Source organism: Idiotropiscis lumnitzeri, chromosome 21, assembly GCF_059441095.1.
Source record: "Idiotropiscis lumnitzeri isolate Australia: NSW breed Sydney's pygmy pipehorse chromosome 21, RoL_Ilum_1.0, whole genome shotgun sequence".
In the NCBI taxonomy this organism is placed as follows: Eukaryota; Metazoa; Chordata; class Actinopteri; order Syngnathiformes; family Syngnathidae; genus Idiotropiscis; species Idiotropiscis lumnitzeri.
In genome coordinates this window covers 11,022,697-11,041,131 of record NC_142411.1, presented here as the reverse complement: position 1 = coordinate 11,041,131, position 18,435 = coordinate 11,022,697, and the positions used below count along the sequence as shown (strand labels likewise).

Sequence of the window (18,435 nt, the reverse complement as noted above, 5' to 3'; positions counted from 1 at the left end):
TTTAGAGCCTATCCGTCACAAGGAAGGGCTACTTATACAATCATTAAAAAAAAAATCCTATCTGGAGCTAAAAATCAAACAACACAAGTGGTTTGGTTTTACCTGAAGTATAAAAACAAATGTGTATATACAAAAATTTACATCCTACTAAGACTTTCCTTGCAGAGGCATCATCTTTGCATCAAACTGCAAAATTTTTTTCTTTTTAGTTCATGATGCTGACAAAAGTCCGTATTAGTTTCTTTGAAAAACCTATCTTGAAATGTACTGAAGCGCAAAAAAAAAAATCAATCCACAATCAATTTTCTTTTTTAAAATGATAACGCAAATCCTGACAAAAAAAAAAAAGTTATTGGTGTGTGAGAGCTAAAGTGGCTGTAATACTGGCTTAAAAAGTATCCAGCACAGCTCAGTAGACACGGGGGATTATCCGGTAGCGGACCGTTCGGCAGTATTCGTCCCAGGCCGAGCCGTACTTCCTCCTACAATCGCTCATGTCTCGAGAGTCTCGGTGCACCAGCAGGATGATGAAGTAGATCATGTAGTACCACGGCAGCAGGTGACTAAAGCCTACACATGTTAAAGAAGTTATTATTCATTTTTTACAATAATTGATTGTGGTCTAAGCATTATATATTTGAAAAGTATTGGATAATATTTTAACAAGATTGCTTCTAGTGCACTAGTGTATAATGTTGCTGTCTAATGAAATATGAGTTTTCTTTATTTTTTTTCTTATTAGAGAGTGGGAACAGAATAGGATCATATCCATGATTTTATAATTTTCCTACAATTACACATTGTGTTACTCTGTGCTTTGACAAGTATTGTTAATGCACTTTGACAATAATGAATTACGGAAAACAATATAGAAGAAAACACTTTAGTTTGAGATTGTTTCTGGATAGAAAAAAAAATGAATCCAATTTGTAGATGCACAAATGTCATTGGAGAGCAGCATCAGTTAAATGTGACTTACCGCAGGGTAGTGACCAGGCCAGAGCCATGATGAGGTCTCCTAAGTAGTTGGGGTGACGGACCACCCCCCACCAACCAGACACCAGCAGACTCTTTCCTGTTGCTGTGGGAATGGTCTTCAGGTCTGTTTTTTTTTTAAGGAAAAATAGCACTTAGTAAGAACAATTAAATACAACGTTCATTCATTGTGTCGCTGTGTAGTTTCTTCTGGTCTGTGCCCCTTGGCCACCAGAGGTCAGTATAATACAGACATCCAGGTATACATGGGGATGGTCACAGCAAGCTACAGTTGCCTTTCACAGACATGATATGCATGTTCGCCAATATTTCCTTTAATTTTCCATATATCTGAGCTTTCCCATGAACTCCCTAAGCATTCCTTAAACCACGGTGAGCAACATCAAAACTGCACACAGCAGCCAAACAAATATCATACCTGTCCAAAGCCTGAGCTCTTAAGTTACATGATGTAGGCATATTACAAAAAATACAAACCACAAACAGTGAACCCTCGCTACTTCGCGGTTCACCTTTCGCGGGTTCAGTGCTTCGCGGGTCTAAAAAATATTCGGAGGCATTGTAGTTTCGCCGAGCGGCACGACGGGGCGCTGGAGCGGTTAGACGGCCGGCGTGCGCCGAAGAAGAGCGTGGGCGAAGAGGAGAGTGGACGAAGAAGAGCACGTTCCCCCGGACACGATCGGGGGCGACGTTTCGCGCGGTTCGGACCGTACCAGAGCTCCGGAGGAGGCCGGCCGGCGTGCGTGGCAGTTAAGCCGAAGAGGAGCACCGCCCGCCCGGGCACGGGCGGTGTCAAGCGGCCCCTAAGTTTAACCGAATGGAAGCTCCGGAGGAGGAGGGCATGCTCGCGTCACAGTTAAGCCGAAGAGGAGCACCTTCCCCGGGCACGGGCGGTGTCAAGCGGCCCCTAAGTTTAACCGAATGGAAGCTCCGGGGGAGGAGGGCGGGCGTGTGTCACAGTTAAGCCGAATAGGAGCACCTTCCGCCCGGGCACTAGCGGGGCGACATTTCACTCCGTTCGGGACCGTGCGAGAGCTCCGGAGGAGACCGGCCGGCGTGCGTGGTAGTTAAGCCGAAGAGGAACACCTTCCGCCCGGGCATGAGGCTGTCAGTTATGAATGAATAAATGAATAAATAAATAAATAAATGAAGAATGCCACCTTTCATTTCACAGGGCACACCGGACGGCATACCAGCAAGTAAAAGTCGAAGTAATTAAATAAATACAAAAAGAAGTAATTGAATACATACAAAAATAATGGCTGGGGAATAAAAAAATAATAAGTTTTAATAATATTTTTTTTTTTGTTATAACATGAATTTCACTCTCTCTCTCTCTCTACCTGTATATATATATATATATATATATATATATATATATATATATATATATATATATATATATATATATATATATATATATATATATATATATATATATATATATATATTTATTTTTTAAGCATTTTTGAAGGTGCGCCGCTACTTCGCACTTTTTTTTTTTTAAGCATTTTTGAAGGTGCGCCGCTACTTCGCGGATTTTCAGTTTTCGCGGGGTGGTCTCGGTCCCCATTAACCGCGATAACCAAGGGTTCACTGTATATATCGAAATATAGCATAAAGTTGGATAGAGATTCGTACCACAAATAACATGAGCCATATTTTGTAAAAATCGATTAAGGATTTATTCTTCACACTTTTTAAATTATGTGCCAAATAAACTCAATTCTTAATGTGAGACAAAATTTAAAATACAAAATGCAGGTTGGATTTTTTTTTTTTTAGTGCGCTACATACATTTGCAGTGTGCTGAGACGGTGAGAGCTGCGCACAATTGCGCATGCGCACGTCTTAGAGGGAACATTGCTGTCAGTGTTGTTATATGTCTGACTCCCCCGTTTGAGTTCCAACATGTTGCTTGGAGGGTTAAACATTACGATATAGTGCATTTCACAACAGCTGGAGTTGTAACAAAGCGCTTTCCATAATCGAACACCGCAACACCCATGTTATTAGTATTAGCATGTCTGTGCAATTTTTCAATGTGTCTTTTCATTAGGCTAAGCGGAAGTGTGCTAAATTTCACGTTTGTAATGTAATTGTTTAAATGGCCATTAACCTATTTTGACATCTTGTTTGTGGTTTAAAATACTGATACAGGCCATTACAATCACTTTTAGGGTAGCATCATTTATTTGCTATTTGAAAATCACAGTCAGGCCGGGTGTTAATTATCCAAGACTAATCAGCCCCACATACATTCTGCTCAATCTGATAAGTGAGGCATTTGTCGTGTGATTTTATCAACATGAGTTCTCATTCAACAATGTAAAAAAAGTAACAAAAGGAACCCTCAACACTTACATGACAGTTTAGGATCTAATGGGTTTCTCCTGAAGGCATTTTTCTCAGAATTGGATTTTCTGAAGATGTAGAAGCCAATAACTGAACATGAGAAATACATTGGAGAAAATTTGATTAGTGCCATTCCTGCAATACCAAACTTATGAAATTGACGAGTTGAGCTTTTGTCTCACGTTTGAGCAAGATGATGGCAGCGACGGCTGGGAGGCTCAGTTTATTTGGGTGGCTCACCAGATAATAGGCCTGCAGGGTATAGGTAAAAGGAACCCACACTAGATCTCCAAAGGCCAACATGAAGCCAAAGCCATCATGCATCAAGTCCATGGTGGTCAAGATGGCCTCCTGAAACGTGTAGTTTTACGCATTACATTGAACTCATCTCATGATCAATATGTGAACTTTATGAAGCCTTTTCGGTTTCTAGAAAGTACTATATAGGAAAATTCCATCAATAAGTCTTCTGTGTACCTCATTCCAGAGCCCATCTACTACATAGAGCAGCTGGAAGACGTTCACGAGAATCATGGCATAGGATGGTGTGTCCAAACCTTGCTGCTTCATCTCTGCCAGCGCGAATGCAAAGTTGATCAAGCACTGCAAAACACAGTCACGGTCATTAGGACCCAAACGCATAACTTTGAAGGTTAATATTTAAATTTGCCAAGAAGTGGGCTAAGAAAAAACAGTACTGTCAACGTGTTCACTGTCACATCTTAAGACATCAAAATAAGTCCTAGAGTGCCTAGAGTGGGACGGAATTTATCGTGCATTTATCGTTATCGAGGTAAAAGTGCTCAATTTATCGTGATATTGATTTGAGGTCACATTGCCCAACCCTACATGAGACTAGTATTTAATTATTGCACGTGCACAAAACATACGAAATGAATCTACTCACCCAGCCGATTAGTCCGGGACGCATCTCACAGAAGAATTTCAAATCAAAGTTTTTAATGCGGGGATTCAATTCATGTCCCTTGAAGAAGTCATAAATCATATTGCCTGGAAATAAATGAAGAAAATGAATTAATAAGGCAGACGGGGCATAATGATGTGTGGGTTTTTCTTCATCCTGGCCTTACCGGAGCTTCCCCCAAGCGCCTGCTGGTCTGGGGGAACGTAGCGGGAGCGGATGTACAGGTAGACGCTGAGCAGGATGGAGATGAGGAAGGTTGCCACGGAAAGTTGCAAGAAGTGGCTGTGGATGTAGGTGAGGCTGATCCCCTGGTGGACGGCTGCTGCAACAAGTGCAGCGCTCATCGCAATGGCAAATAAACCTGACGAGGAACGAAAAATGCAGTCATTGGGTAAAGTGAGAGTTCAATGTTATATCACGATCCCCTGGAACCTCACCGTTGGTTCTGTACTTCAATCTTGCACCAGACCTCAGTGGCATGCCCTCGCTCAGCTGCAAAGAGGGAAAAAAAATTAACAGATCCCCTCATGGCGGGAGACAATAATGTTTGATTATCTCAGGCACACAACGTGACAGCTTCATCACCAGCTAGCTACTGTATTAAAATACTTGACATGAATTCTCTGCTCAGACTTCTGTCAAATAGTGTTTACGAAAATAATTTACCAATGGAGTGATGTAAAAGCAGTGTATTTTTGTTTCTGTGAGCTTCAGTAATAAATATTCACCCCCTTCCTCTTTTGATCTGAGATGCAAGTTAGGATGCCCCAGGCCAAAATGAAAAAGGATGCGCCATCCCCCGCTCTGTCCATGACAGTTCCCTGACCTCTAATTTCATTCATGGCTCCTGCTTGAGCTCCTGTGAGGGCAAAGCAAGGCGCCCATTAACGTGTGTTCTTTATAAATCTCAGAAACCTGTAGCTTGGAGTTTAGAGGTTCACGTGTGTCTCTTATTGAGTTCACAGGTCTGTCAGAAAAATGAGAAACTACCATGATAAATGATAGAATATTTTATTTTTGATGTTAGATGTTAAAATTAAGTAAATCCTTCTTTAGAACAATTATCTTTCAATTGTCAAGAATATATTGAACATTTGCATTGAAATGTAGAACAATAAAATATCTTAAAAAAGTGAATATCAATAAAAATGACTGAGGTTTTGTTAAGAGACAGAGAAGATCATTATTTCTCAACAAAGATTGCTTTCCAAATGAGCTAATATTTATTCTTCCAAATAAAAGACAAAGTTATGAAACAAGTCTCACATGCTGCACATACTGCAGACTGACATGTTTCCATTACAAGATCTCTATCCATCAGAGAGTTTGCATTGGACTTGGTAAACTGTTCCCGCAGTCAATTCTGGGACTTGAAACAGATCTTATGCTGGTTGCCAGGCTGTCTAAGTTCCTGGAACCCATAGAAAATCTGCGCCGATGATCCATGAACAAGCAATGAAATAGTACAAAAAGAACCCTGAAGAGGATATGTGAGTCAAGCAAGGTGATTTGATGGGAGAGGGAACGAATCAGTGCAACTGACTGCTGATGACGTATGTAACAAGAAAAAAAACCAATCATGTCAATTTTATTTATCGAATGATATAATTATTATCGTGGCAGGCCTAGGTGCGTGTACTTGTCAAATCCAACAAGTCCAAAAAGCAATGCACTTTTTTTTTGTTTTTATTATTTTTCTAATGCACTAATTTTGTTTTCGTATACCGTTCACAGCTGCGTACTAACCTTTCCCACAGGCAGGATGTAGAGGAGGACCTGAAATAAGATCCACAGGACGACAAAGCCCAGAGCCCGAGCATCCCAAAAGGTCTCAAGTGGCGGCAAAGGGGGTGGGAAGTTGACTAAGCTGGGGTCCTCCAAGTTGACTTGAAGAATCACAAAAAGAACCCACGATGGCAGGAATAGCAACCAGAAGTACGCCCCTGCAAGATGAGAGAAGCAACAACAGTTGTCTACAAAGCCCAATTGAGAATACCGTATAATGATTTGCAAATCATTTTCAATTTATTGGACCCCTTTACGCTTCACAATGCGCATGTGGGAGAATGGCAGTTTGCAAGTATTCTAGACTCTTTTAATATAACGTCATGTTGTTGATTGACTCTTGCAACACAAATATACAGCAGTGTGACTTCAATTTCACCTGGAGGGGTTACTATGTAAAATGTTCTCTGTGCATGCAGGAACCTACCAATCTTGCCCCCAAAGTCAAGCTGGGGGTAGATGGTCACAGCAGCAGTCATGACCGCTTTGGTATTCTCCAGCTGTTGTGGTTTGGTGTCGCTATCATCTTTCCTGCGGCGCAGATTGTAACGACTCTGGTTCTTCTCAGGCTCCGGCACCATCTTTGCCTTAGACTTTTGAATACAAAAAAAGACAGGTTTTATTTTATCAGGAAAAATTGGTAAGCTGTCCTTAATGTCAGCAATCTGTCTTTTTTTTTTCGAGTGGAACATTGCACATGGTTATTGTACATGAAGCATGTTTTCTGGAATACTTTGAACCCATCTACATACATTCCAGACCCACACATGAATGGTGAACATCCACAATATAGAGGGACAAGTTTTGGAGAATCTATTTTAGCCTGGGCTTGAGAACATCAATTGAAAGTTAACAATTACATATTCTGGTTCTGGCAAGGCCACCTTATTGTAGGACCCGCGTGATTCACATCAGGCAATCTCACGTGAACGAAAACTTAAAAAGTGACATGTTTTTAAAGGGCAGGGCAGCATTAAACAACACCTCCAATTGACTCCTGACTCTAATTAGCGCTTAGAAAAGTCATTAGTTGAGACATTCACATTTTTTTCTTTAAAAAAAAAATATAGGTTCACAAGGGTTCATATATCTTTTCTTCCACCTCGATTCAAAGCACACAACTAATTAAAATAGTATGGAGGACAAATATGCAGCCACAAAGTCAGATCTTATTTGGGATGTGTAAAGACCTGAGACAGAGAGAGATGTATACAACATTCATAGGTATATAAAACAGGAAACAATTAGAAAAGTAACAGGGGCAATGAAATTAAAATACAATGGTCGACTGAGAATAAGAAACAGAAAAGTCGAATTTAAAAGTTTTGCTGGCACCAATGTCGCAGTGCTAGCGAATCGAGTACTTGTCCAGTACACAACAAATAATTCCACAAAGTTATGACTCAACTGGTCAGATGGACTACTTGAAGAAGCATAGAGACTAATCATAGAGACACTGGCCTCTCATCTGATGCTGAGCTGACATTTTCAACTCATTTACAAGACATAATCTGCCATGCCCAACTGTCGGCCCGCAAATTCGATCAGAACAAGTGAAAGTAAAGCAGGAGCACATGGCGGCATGCGTGGTGACCGACTGAATGGGCAGGATCTTGTGAGGGGAGCCTCTCTCGGCGTGGGCCCCCTTACGTGCGTGCATCATGACATTCCATTAGCTCTGGCTTTGCTCAAAGCACATTGGCAGCAGAAAAAAGAGCAGTCCTGGGAACATCCGTGCTTGTGGTGATAATCGTGTGACTACTCTCAGTGCAAAGAATTTATAGGAAAGGTTTGACCACGAAATACAAGTAAAGGCATTCTAGTGTCTTCTTTCTAATAATCAATTTATTTGCAGTCACGGTCATTCAAATGTTTATGTTTTCCCTCATATGGAGTAAATAATGTGTTGCATGACTTTTTTGTGTAATATTACTTCACTCAGTATACACTATAAGGCCGAATTATTTTGAAAAATATTGTAATTGCAATTTTGTCCCTCAATAATACAATTGCGCTTTAATATGTGACTATTTCTTCATTATAATAAAGTGGTGGAACGGATCATCTTTGATCCGTGATCCATACAGATCATCCATATTCACCTGAAAGAAGAAAAATAACGATAGACACGATATAAATGTTTCTATTGCCTTTGTGATATGTGTCGTCATAGCGCCCAGCTCTACTTCCAACTGTCATTTTTTTCCCAATGGCTGGTGGGCTCAGTGTTCTTGAGAAACATCTGCACGAAGGCACGGACATAAATAAACACCAACAAAATTGTTATTTATCTTTGTTCTTTGTACTGCTTTTTAACTGCAAATCACTTTGCTTTGCTCTTGGTATTGTGGAATGATTAAACTTTACTTCTTGTAAAATGTGACCATAGTGAGGATAAGCAGTTCAGAGAATGAATGGTTGGATGGATGCATGTTACTGAGAGGTGGACCGAATAATGCCTCACTCAAGTACCATGAACATGTAACAAGTATTTGTCATGAAGGACCACATGATCATGAAACTGATAACACTGCTTTTGTGTTTGAGTTAAACTCACCTGATTTACATTGTTTGCAGTGTTATTCTCCTCTTTGTTTTCATGCTTATTGTTGCTATTGCTCTCAGCAGCCATTGTGGATTGCTGTTGTCAAACAATGGAGGGAGAGTATTGGAGATGGACAGGGACAAAATAGACAAATGGAAGCGTGACAATGGTGTGGTCAAAAACTTAAATCACAGAAAAAACATTACCAAGATTGATGAGGACTCTATAATAAATAATGGAAAATAACTGCTGAGTTTGACAATGCACTAAGTCAAGTTATTATATTGGCTAAAGACGACCTCTTGGTATAAATACAATGCACGACGACATCGAAAATCTTGAACAATGCCGCGCATGATTGTCTTTGTTTATAACTTTCAACCAAATTTTCATATAACTATTAATTTAGTGAAGAAATGAATAGGGCAGCCATGCCTCTTACCAGAGGACTGAGTCGGACTTCAACCATTTCCTTCAACTTTGAATCCTTGCGTGATGATGGCACGCTCTCTGTTATTGCAGCAGCGGCGGCCGCTGCTGCTGCGCGTGAAGAAGAGCGGCGTGTGGTCCTTGCCGGGGACCGGGAGCGGCTGCGACGGCGGGCCGGTGATTGGGAACGAGAGCGAGAGCGCGGCTGGAAACCATGAGTATTCTGGAAGCAATAGTTGAAAAAGAAATTTCAGTGTTGACATAAAATGTAGATGACACAATTTGAATGGGAAACAGACAAATAGAAAATGAAAACACAGCCAAGGAATGAACAGTCAATTCAACTGACTCCAGCTCCAAATGACTCACTAAGCCACACTCCTTCAAGGCACACATCAACACGTGTACGTGTGACTTTCAGCTTAAATTTACACTTCATACAAGTAGAAACACAAAACTTTTATTCAGTTTTAATATTATGTTACAGAACAGAAATAGTTTTTTACATTAAACACACTTGGAGCTCTATATCAATAGACGAACGCACGTTTCGCAAATCTAGTTTACCGTATTTGGGAATTTGGCAGATCGTGCTAGTACGTGTCGCCGGAAATTCCGATGGACCTGGTGCGTTTTCAATTACAAGCCCCCTGGTGCACAATTTGGTGACAGAAAGTAGACTACAGTAAAATTTAGACCAGGTAAAACAAGGTCTAAGTTGTGGTGCAGATGGTGTAATCAAATTTTGGTGTATTTGATCCAGACGCAAGCACACAGATTCAGAACTGGTGTGTGTGTGTGTGTGTGTGTGTTTGTAGTTGTGTTGGGGGGTAGGGGGCGGACGCACAATCGGTGGTTGAACGTGCCTTTTTCACAGCAGCCAACTTTACATCATCCGTCAGTGGATTTCTTCATGCAGTTCCTTATAATAGTACATTCCGTGCGCCGCTCTCCTGCACGCTAATGAGTCCGTTAGGCTCCGGGAAACCTTATGAGGCAACCTTCATCGGTCCTTTTATCATTAATACATGTATATTATGCTAGCAGTGACTACCAAGAGAGCCAGAAAATTCGAGACAGACTTATTCTGGCAGATGCGGAAGAACGTGTAATCCAAAATGGTTGCTATACTTTTACTGCCTGTGCTGCCCCCAAACAGGAGGACGGCACTGCCTCGTCCATTTGACAATGTGTGGCTCAATGGTTTTAACTGGATTCAACTAGTAAGTGTGAAAGGGTGCAAATTAGCGCGAACGATTGATCGTTTGGGGACCGAAATCACGATTTTAAGATCGTCTAAGCTGCAGTTTGTGTCCCACGTTCATGAAGCAGGTCACATGAACCAGTGCCGTACTGATATAAAAAATAAAAAATCTTAAAAAAGTGTCACGCTGTTGTCCGCGGTCCTGGAAGTAGTTTATTTCGCCGCTACATGAAGGCTAGCCACCAAGCTATCTTGCGCCGCAGCAGTACAGACTTTATTTGTACTACATGCAAGTCCATGCATAGCAGCAGCAACGATCTGCGTGACATAGATCATCTCCTCCGTGGCAACATATAAACTACCCCACTAACAAGGAGGCTAACGAGGAGTGGTAACATGCTAAATGCTAAAGTGAAATACAGATTCGATCCAAATAAGCATTTAGTTGTACAGTCGACCTTTAACAGACGTCTGGCTACAACCGCGTTAGGGCAGAGAGCCAGCAGCTATGAACAGAAATGTTATATTTCAAACAGTATGTATCTAGAAATAAAATAAGATGGCGGCTACATTAGCAATTTAGCAGACGCTCTCAGATCACAACATATATATGGCTGACGTCATCATGACAAAGCAGTTTGATATCAAACGAATATTAAATATTTATAATCTCATCAATAATATTTGCATCACAGAGTACTGAGTTTTGAGATCTACACAATAACAGGTCTCCAAATTATATATTTTAATCACTTTAGCCTTGCGAAAGGGCAACAATTTTATTGAGATAATTATATGGACAATCACACATGACTCCAAAATTATACTTGACAGAAAGTAGATTTTAAAAACTTGAGGAAAAAAATGCCACCCTCAAAAAAGTGTCTTTGCTTTATTACAGTAATAGCTTATATTGTTTTAATGGCATTTTCTGCCATGTTTGTAAATGTCATAGTACATTTTAAAGCTAATCGCAAATTAAATAGAAATCGCAATATCTGTCAGAAAAATCGCAATACTATTTTTTTTTCCAAAATGGTCTTCCACTTGCATGGCATTTTTTTAACTAATCAGGACCTCAAAGAGCTTCACACTGATTTGAATTCACCTTCTGATGGCAAAGCATCAGGAGCAACTGGAGGTTCAGTGACTTGCTCAGAACACTTTCGACATTGTCACACGGGCGCAGAATCAAACCAGCAAAGCTCTGGGTGAGACGACCGCACTACCACTGATCAATGCCGCCCTCTACTTATCTGTCAAAGAGGCCTAATCTAATACTTCAGTTTTTTATTTTTACTTTTCCACTCTAAAATACTTCATGGTTGTTGTACATGTGGGTTGCATAAATGGTGGAAAATGTTTGAAATGATTTATCTAGGTCTCATTTTTGATATCAGAAAAAAAAAATGCATTGGAAAAGGCAATGTGTGCATGTTTTAAATCCCCGATAAGATTTAGTCATACCTTAATGTCCTGCTCCTTCAGCTCAAGCTCAGTTCCATCCTTGTAGATGACCGTGTACAGTTGACTTTTGGCTTCAAAACCCAATACCTTAACTTCATAGTACAGGTTGCTTCCAGGCCAGCGACCCATCACCATGTCCCCATTGTGGTACTTCACTCTTGGCATTGTCTTCGGTCGCATGAAGAAATATGAAAGAGAAGGACGGAAAAATAAGAGGAGAGTGAGAAATGGGGGAGAATTCACTCACAGACAAGCAGTCCATTCCAGAACCGCTCCTGGTCTTGTATCCAGCAGCCGCCGGATTTAGCATGCAGCACAACGTGATCAAAACAACCACCCCCAAAAAGGAGCTAAAGAAGATGCCAACTTTATGGGAGTCATACTAATATTGAAGCTTACAGTAAAAAAATAAATAAGTAAATAGATTACAGGCGCATGCGCTGCTGTCATTCACTTGAATGAGAGTCGTAGCGGGGCTCCCTCGGTGTTCATCCGCAATAAGGACGTACTTTACCCACCTAACAGACTTTTAAAAATTTCACAGGTTCTAATTCTTTTTGAATATTTTGTTTTAAAGTTTTTCTGAGTACAGTGAACCCACCTAACTATGTTTTATTTTTTTCTATGAAACCTATCATCAGCTTCAGAAAAACATATTTCTGGACCTTTTTGCGCTTGTGTAATGTCCAAAGATGCCACAAGATGGTATCAAAGCCCTGCATCATAGAAGTTGTAAATGGTTTCAATGAAGTAGGTTGAAGTGATACTTGATAACTGGTTGGGATTACGAACCAAGATCAGCAAACTTTAGCCTGGGTTGTCTGTAGAAGTTACAGAGAGTCTTCACTGCATGTACACAGTCATTAACAGGTGCTTTTTTTTTAGACTTTACGCCGATCTGATAGTTTGGATTGGATCGGAGGATATTTTGCATGTTGGCACATTTTTTTGATCAACCGTTATGTCTTCAATTCACACAGATCAATCAATGATGTCACTGATTAGCTCCGCAAAATAAAACACCACAACGGAATTGTTTCCCATATGCACGTTTTCCTCTGGCAGCTGAAACATTTGAATGTTGGCGGCTACTAAAAGTGTTTGGAACTACATGTCAATATGTAACTAAAAGGTTTTATTGCGACACAAGCTGCTCTGCAGCTGGTGTGGACCTTGTGTGGTCTGCGACACGATATCAGTACTGATTTACTTCGTGGTACGATACTGCAAATGCAGAGCATCAACTGAAGTATCAACCACATTGATGTTCAAAATTTGGGAATCAATTTCAGTGGTATCAGCTCGAAAATGATCAGCGTCACACTTATCTTCATCCAGCTACGTGGGAGTCACGACTCATAAATCATATATTATTCATCCAAATAATTTGGAAATGGTTCCAACAAAAGTAATTTGTTTTATTTTTTCTGTTAACAACAGAACTACAGTGGCCAACGGGCTTTAGGGCACTGCAAAAATTGCTAAACATTGACAAAATGCTTGAGAATAATTCTGCTGATGCTCGATAAACAGTAGACAGGTTTACTTCAAATGCTACAACCTGCCGTACATGGCAGGGCTTGGGAACTATTGGGGGTTTACAATATAATTAAAACCAGTTCTTCAGCAGTGTTTTATTCATTTTCCTTATAAACATCCTTGCATCATCAGACATAGTATACTAAACTGTGCACTTGCTCCTCGCATAGCTGCAACTCCTAATCTACAATAGAAACCAATCTAGAGCATTAAAATGCCACTCTACTGTAGTATATGCCACTGGGTAGAATATGGTAGGCCCGGCAAGGTCAGCATTATGCATTAATAGTGACCAGAGAGGCTCAGTGTGTTGAAAACCAACACTAATGCAAAACTGCTGACAGGTCTGTTCCTGCGAGGTTTAACCAGAGCCATGTGTCATTTGGTGAAGGACCATCCAGCCACTTCTGACAAACAACGCTTTCACTGCCACTGTCTATTATACCAGCTAGTGGGAAGACAATATGTTTTGACTTGGACCAATAAATGACAATATTAAGGCTAATAGATTTCAGTAATGATTCTTTTCCTAATGAGTCATCATTATCGGTTGCACATTAAATGGACTAACTTTTGTTTCAATTATTTTCAGTGGGGAGGTTTTATTACATTTAAACAATGCGTTTGACATATAAGATGAACTCTTTACTGAAAATCTCCAATAAATTTGCAAAAGAAAATAAAGCAAAATCAAATATTTAGCAGCGATAAACTAATTTCACTCACAAAAAGCAAAGCTGATTTAACACATACTCACTGGCAGGTTGGCTCAGCAGGATTACTAGAATCAAGATTTATTAACCAATCAACCAGTAACCAAACCTAAAATCCAGAAAAAGACGGGACACACCCAAAGTTAGTTCCTGCGATCCTACTACTGGCTTGTGGGATGCCGCTTGTGGATTTGGAATGCTGTTTCCCATCAGATGGCACAGAGGCCAGCGTGTGTGTGTGCGTGCGTGGGGGTGTGGGGGTGTGTGTGTATGTGTTTGGGGTGTGTGGGATGGGGCTTTAAACTGTCACATCTCCTCTGCTGAAAACACCAAGTTCCACCTGTTCTGCATCTTGGAAACGTAACAGGTGAATCAGGTTGGAAAAAAGTCCCACCACGGATCTGACCCAGTTAGCGTAACAACTATTTTTGTCCTTTATATTTATTGATAGCTTAATCCATAATGTTGTGCTTTGTAGGGCTGGGCGATATGACCTCAAATCAATATCGCGATAAATTGAGCAATTTTACCTCGGTAATGATAAAAATGCACAATAAATAACATCGTCTGTCTAATTTCTTTTTGGGACAAGCGCAACAGGAACAACTTCAACTAACGTTACTTCATCTTCCGCCGTGTCAGCCGCTTCTGGATTTGAATCGCCAGCTACGACCACGTCGTCTGTTTTCTTTCTTGTTCAGCTGGGTGGAGTCACGTGACTACACGCTTCGCCGTCTTAAAGGGGCATGAACATAGCCGCAGACAGAAAATACATCCTTTTTTTTTTAACACCGAATTTACTGACATGTGAAAATTTTTGTTGGTAATTGTAATAAATTTCGGTAACGGTAAATTTTCGGTTTATCGCCCAGCCCTAGTGCTTTGTCAAATGTACCTTGTCTCACGTTTATGTCAATCACTCTGTATTTAGCTGCTGCCTGTCTTGGCCTGGCCTCTCTTGGAAAAGAGGGCCTTTACCTCAATGGGACCAACTTGGTTAAGTATCTATCCATCCATAATCTATACTGCTTCTCCTCACAAGGGACGGGGGGTGCTGGAGCCTATCCCAGCTATCTTCGGGCAGTAGGCGGGGGACACCCTGAACTGGTTGCCAGCCAATTGCAGGGCACACAGAGACGAACAACCATGCGCGCTCATGTACACCCCCCCCCCTTTCACTGAGTTAATTTTTTTTTTTGATTAATCACCTGAGTTAATGCTTTAATTTTGACAGCCCTTATATATATATATATATATATATATATATATATATATATATATATATATATATATATATATGTGTGTGTGTGTGTGTATTACTGCTGTCAAGTGATTAATTTTTTAAAACTAATTCATCACAAAATCTTCCATGATTAATCATGATTAATCACATTTTTCAACTACTATTTTTTGCGAAGCTTAAAACAGATATTTACTTGAATAATATCTTGGAATTGATGCAAAATTACCAAATATGAAGTATATTTAATTCAAAGACTGTTCTAATAGCTTTCTTGGATTCTTGAATACGATCTAAATGGAGACATCTTTTCAGACATTTATTTTCGAAACATTTCTCAAACCTGTCCACAAGCGCCACACTCCAGCAGTGTTGGTTTGCAAGGCCCAGTGGTAACTTAAACACATTGTTTTGTCCTGAGACGTGCTAAAGACAGCTAATATGGCACAATATTTGCAAAGTATGCAAATTATTTTTTAAATAAATCAAACTGAGTTAAAATATTTCACTGAGTTGATTTTTTTTTTTATTAATCACCTGAGTTAATGCTTTAATTTTGACAGCCCTTATATATATATATATATATATATATATATATATATATATATATATATATATATATATATATATATATATATATATATATATATATATATATATATATATATATATATATATATATATATATATATATATATATATATATATATATATATATATATATATATATACGCACACACACACATATATATATGCACACACACGCACGCACGCACACACATGTCTTATGCATTTATTTATTGATTTTTTTAACCATATTATTCTGCTTTGGGCATATGGTTAAAAATCGATAAATAAATGCATAAGACAATAAAAGGCGTCTGAAAGTTTGATTGTGTGTACAGTATATATTTTATATTTCATATATTTATATACGATTGCTGCTTCTTTAACGTTAGCTTTAAACCGGCGAAGTCCCGCTCGGCGAAAAGAAGGGAGGGAAAACGTCATGCATTCAAATTGTGTTGATGAAAAAAAAAATACAAACCCACCAGTTACTGCCGTGGGGAAAAAAAAAAGAAAACGTCCACCTCAAGAGATCGTACGTGTGGCAGAAGCAAAACAAAAACCAAGTAAGCAGCTCGTCACGGTAGCTTTCCAATCTTAATTAGAACGTCTTGGTTATCGTGAGGTAATAGTCTCTGTCTACTTACTGAAGTTCATCAATGAACGTTGACGCTACCCATTTGTGACGTTTTAAAGTTGTAACAACGCAATGATAAATATGAACTGAACAGCGTCATGAAGTAAATAAAATCAATTCATAAGAATTTTTTTTTAACGGGGGAATTTATGAAGCAATTGTTTCGTTCACAGTTTCAGTAAAACAAATGGAACTAAGTCATAGCTCCAGGAACTAGTCGGAGTCACTAAACCTCCGAGCTAACCCCAGCTCAGCTAGCTGCAGCTAAACCAATAAAGTCCCACAGAAGAGAAACGGAAAGCGGTTTGCTTCCATGCATTATAAGCGAGCATGTGAGAGACGGATGCACTTACCACTTGCTGCGATAAATCCAAGAGTTGCAAAATCGGGGCTAAAAACTTCCCGCAACAAAGTTACGACCTAACAAATCAATCTTAATATTTAGAATTTGCAAGTCCGCTAACGTCTGACGTAGGCGTGTATCGCCCTCCCTCTCGATAAAAGCTACTGGTGACCAGGAAGGCGCGAAGGCATCTGATTGGCCTGCTCACCGTCATTTCAAAATATTCTCCGTGATCTCATTGGTTGTCACGATATTTTAACTGTGCTGGGACGCGCGCGCGCAGTTGCGCAAGTAAATGCGCCGCTCTGAAGGAATACTGTACCGTTTTATGGCGTGTCAAATAAGGTCGTCTCATTGGGCTTCAGAAAAAAAAAATTATACCAAGAATGTGGGTAATGCTACTATTCTGGAATGTCTATAAATCAACTGAATTGTATTGATAATACAGTAAGTTTTTCCTTTTGGGATATTGGGACACAAACTGCCAAAAGCAAATGCATTCATGTAAACTGACAGCCAAATGTTAGATACACCCTTTGTTTTACATGCGTGCTTTATGTTTTTAGTTACCCAATCCAATTAAGGTAAACGACAGCTCAGAGTGTCTTCCTGTTTCTGAGTTGAGGCTCACATGGCTGAAAGCCCCCCCCCCAAAAAAAGCCTACCACAAACTGCAAATGCACAGCCAGACCTCGGTATGCAACGCCCATTTTACAACCAATAAACTGCAGGAAGCTTTTTTTCCTACTTGCACTGAAATGCTGCAGATTTGCATTACAGAAGGAAACTATATGAAATTTAACATTTTCATCCATACTACTTAAATATCCGCAAATGGTCAGCAATTTTTGTTCAAATGTTTTTGTCATAATCTGAATAATTTTTTTTTATCATGTCATTACTGTATATATACATTATGTATGTTTTGCGCTTATATGAGGTCAACAGCTGAAATGCTGCTCGAAAATCCCATCAGTTTTCATAATCACTGGCAGTGTAAACATTATCTTGATTTTATGACATCATTGAAACACGGTTTGAATTGTGCCATGTCCATTAAAGCGAATAACTGACAATTCGTGCAGTTTCATTTCGGGTGCTATTTTTCTCTTCTGCTTCCTGTTCTTTTTCACTGAGGGTGAATGTAGGACGCAGTGGTGCAGATGTGCTCAGATTGGGGGAGAGGCAATTCTAAATGACATTCAAATACTGTAAAACTACAAAAGTAGAAGAGATGCTGGTGTTACCTTTAATCAATTGCTTGTAAAAGAGAAGCCGAATCACGTTGATGAAAGCCCATCTGGGATCCTAATTGACCTCCAATTTAGAAAAACAAATATTCATAGAAAATAACGCAAATACAAGTAATGTGTCCCACTCATTGTCACTATCATAAAACCGTTCATATTTTAAGTAACATTTGGACAAAATTAATGTAACCAGGTTAAATACACATTGAGATAAAGAAACTGCATTACTCATGATAAATTTGAAAAGTGGTTTACTACTAAATAATAAAAATTAGTGCTGTTAAGTGATTAATTTTTTAAAACTAATTAATCACAAAATCTTCCATGATTAATCACATTTTTCAACTACTATTTTTTGCGAAGCTTATAACAGATATTTACTTGAATAATATCTTGGAATTGATGCAAAATTACCAAATATGAAGTATATTTAATTCAAA

The 18,435-nt window shown here is 39.5% G+C and overlaps 1 protein-coding gene across 2 annotated transcripts; it reads right to left on the bottom strand.

Annotated features, from left to right (window-relative positions):
* Positions 1–200: 200 nt before the first annotated feature.
* lbr (lamin B receptor) lies at positions 201–16,896 on the bottom strand. 2 transcript variants are annotated; one of them, XM_088286940.1, is made up of 14 exons: positions 16,756–16,896; positions 11,707–11,874; positions 9,049–9,258; positions 8,619–8,702; positions 6,489–6,654; positions 6,023–6,219; positions 4,714–4,768; positions 4,443–4,637; positions 4,259–4,362; positions 3,829–3,954; positions 3,534–3,702; positions 3,361–3,441; positions 980–1,102; positions 201–570 (listed from the first exon to the last, which is right to left on the bottom strand). In XM_088286940.1, exons 2-14 carry the CDS (start codon positions 11,869–11,871, stop codon positions 410–412), a joined length of 1,836 nt encoding a protein of 611 aa, XP_088143066.1. In that variant the 5' UTR covers positions 11,872–11,874; positions 16,756–16,896; the 3' UTR covers positions 201–409. The 2 variants fall into 2 exon arrangements, with proteins under 2 accessions (XP_088143066.1, XP_088143067.1); XM_088286941.1 differs by lacking the exon at positions 8,619–8,702.
* Between the last annotated feature and the right edge of the window lie 1,539 nt (positions 16,897–18,435).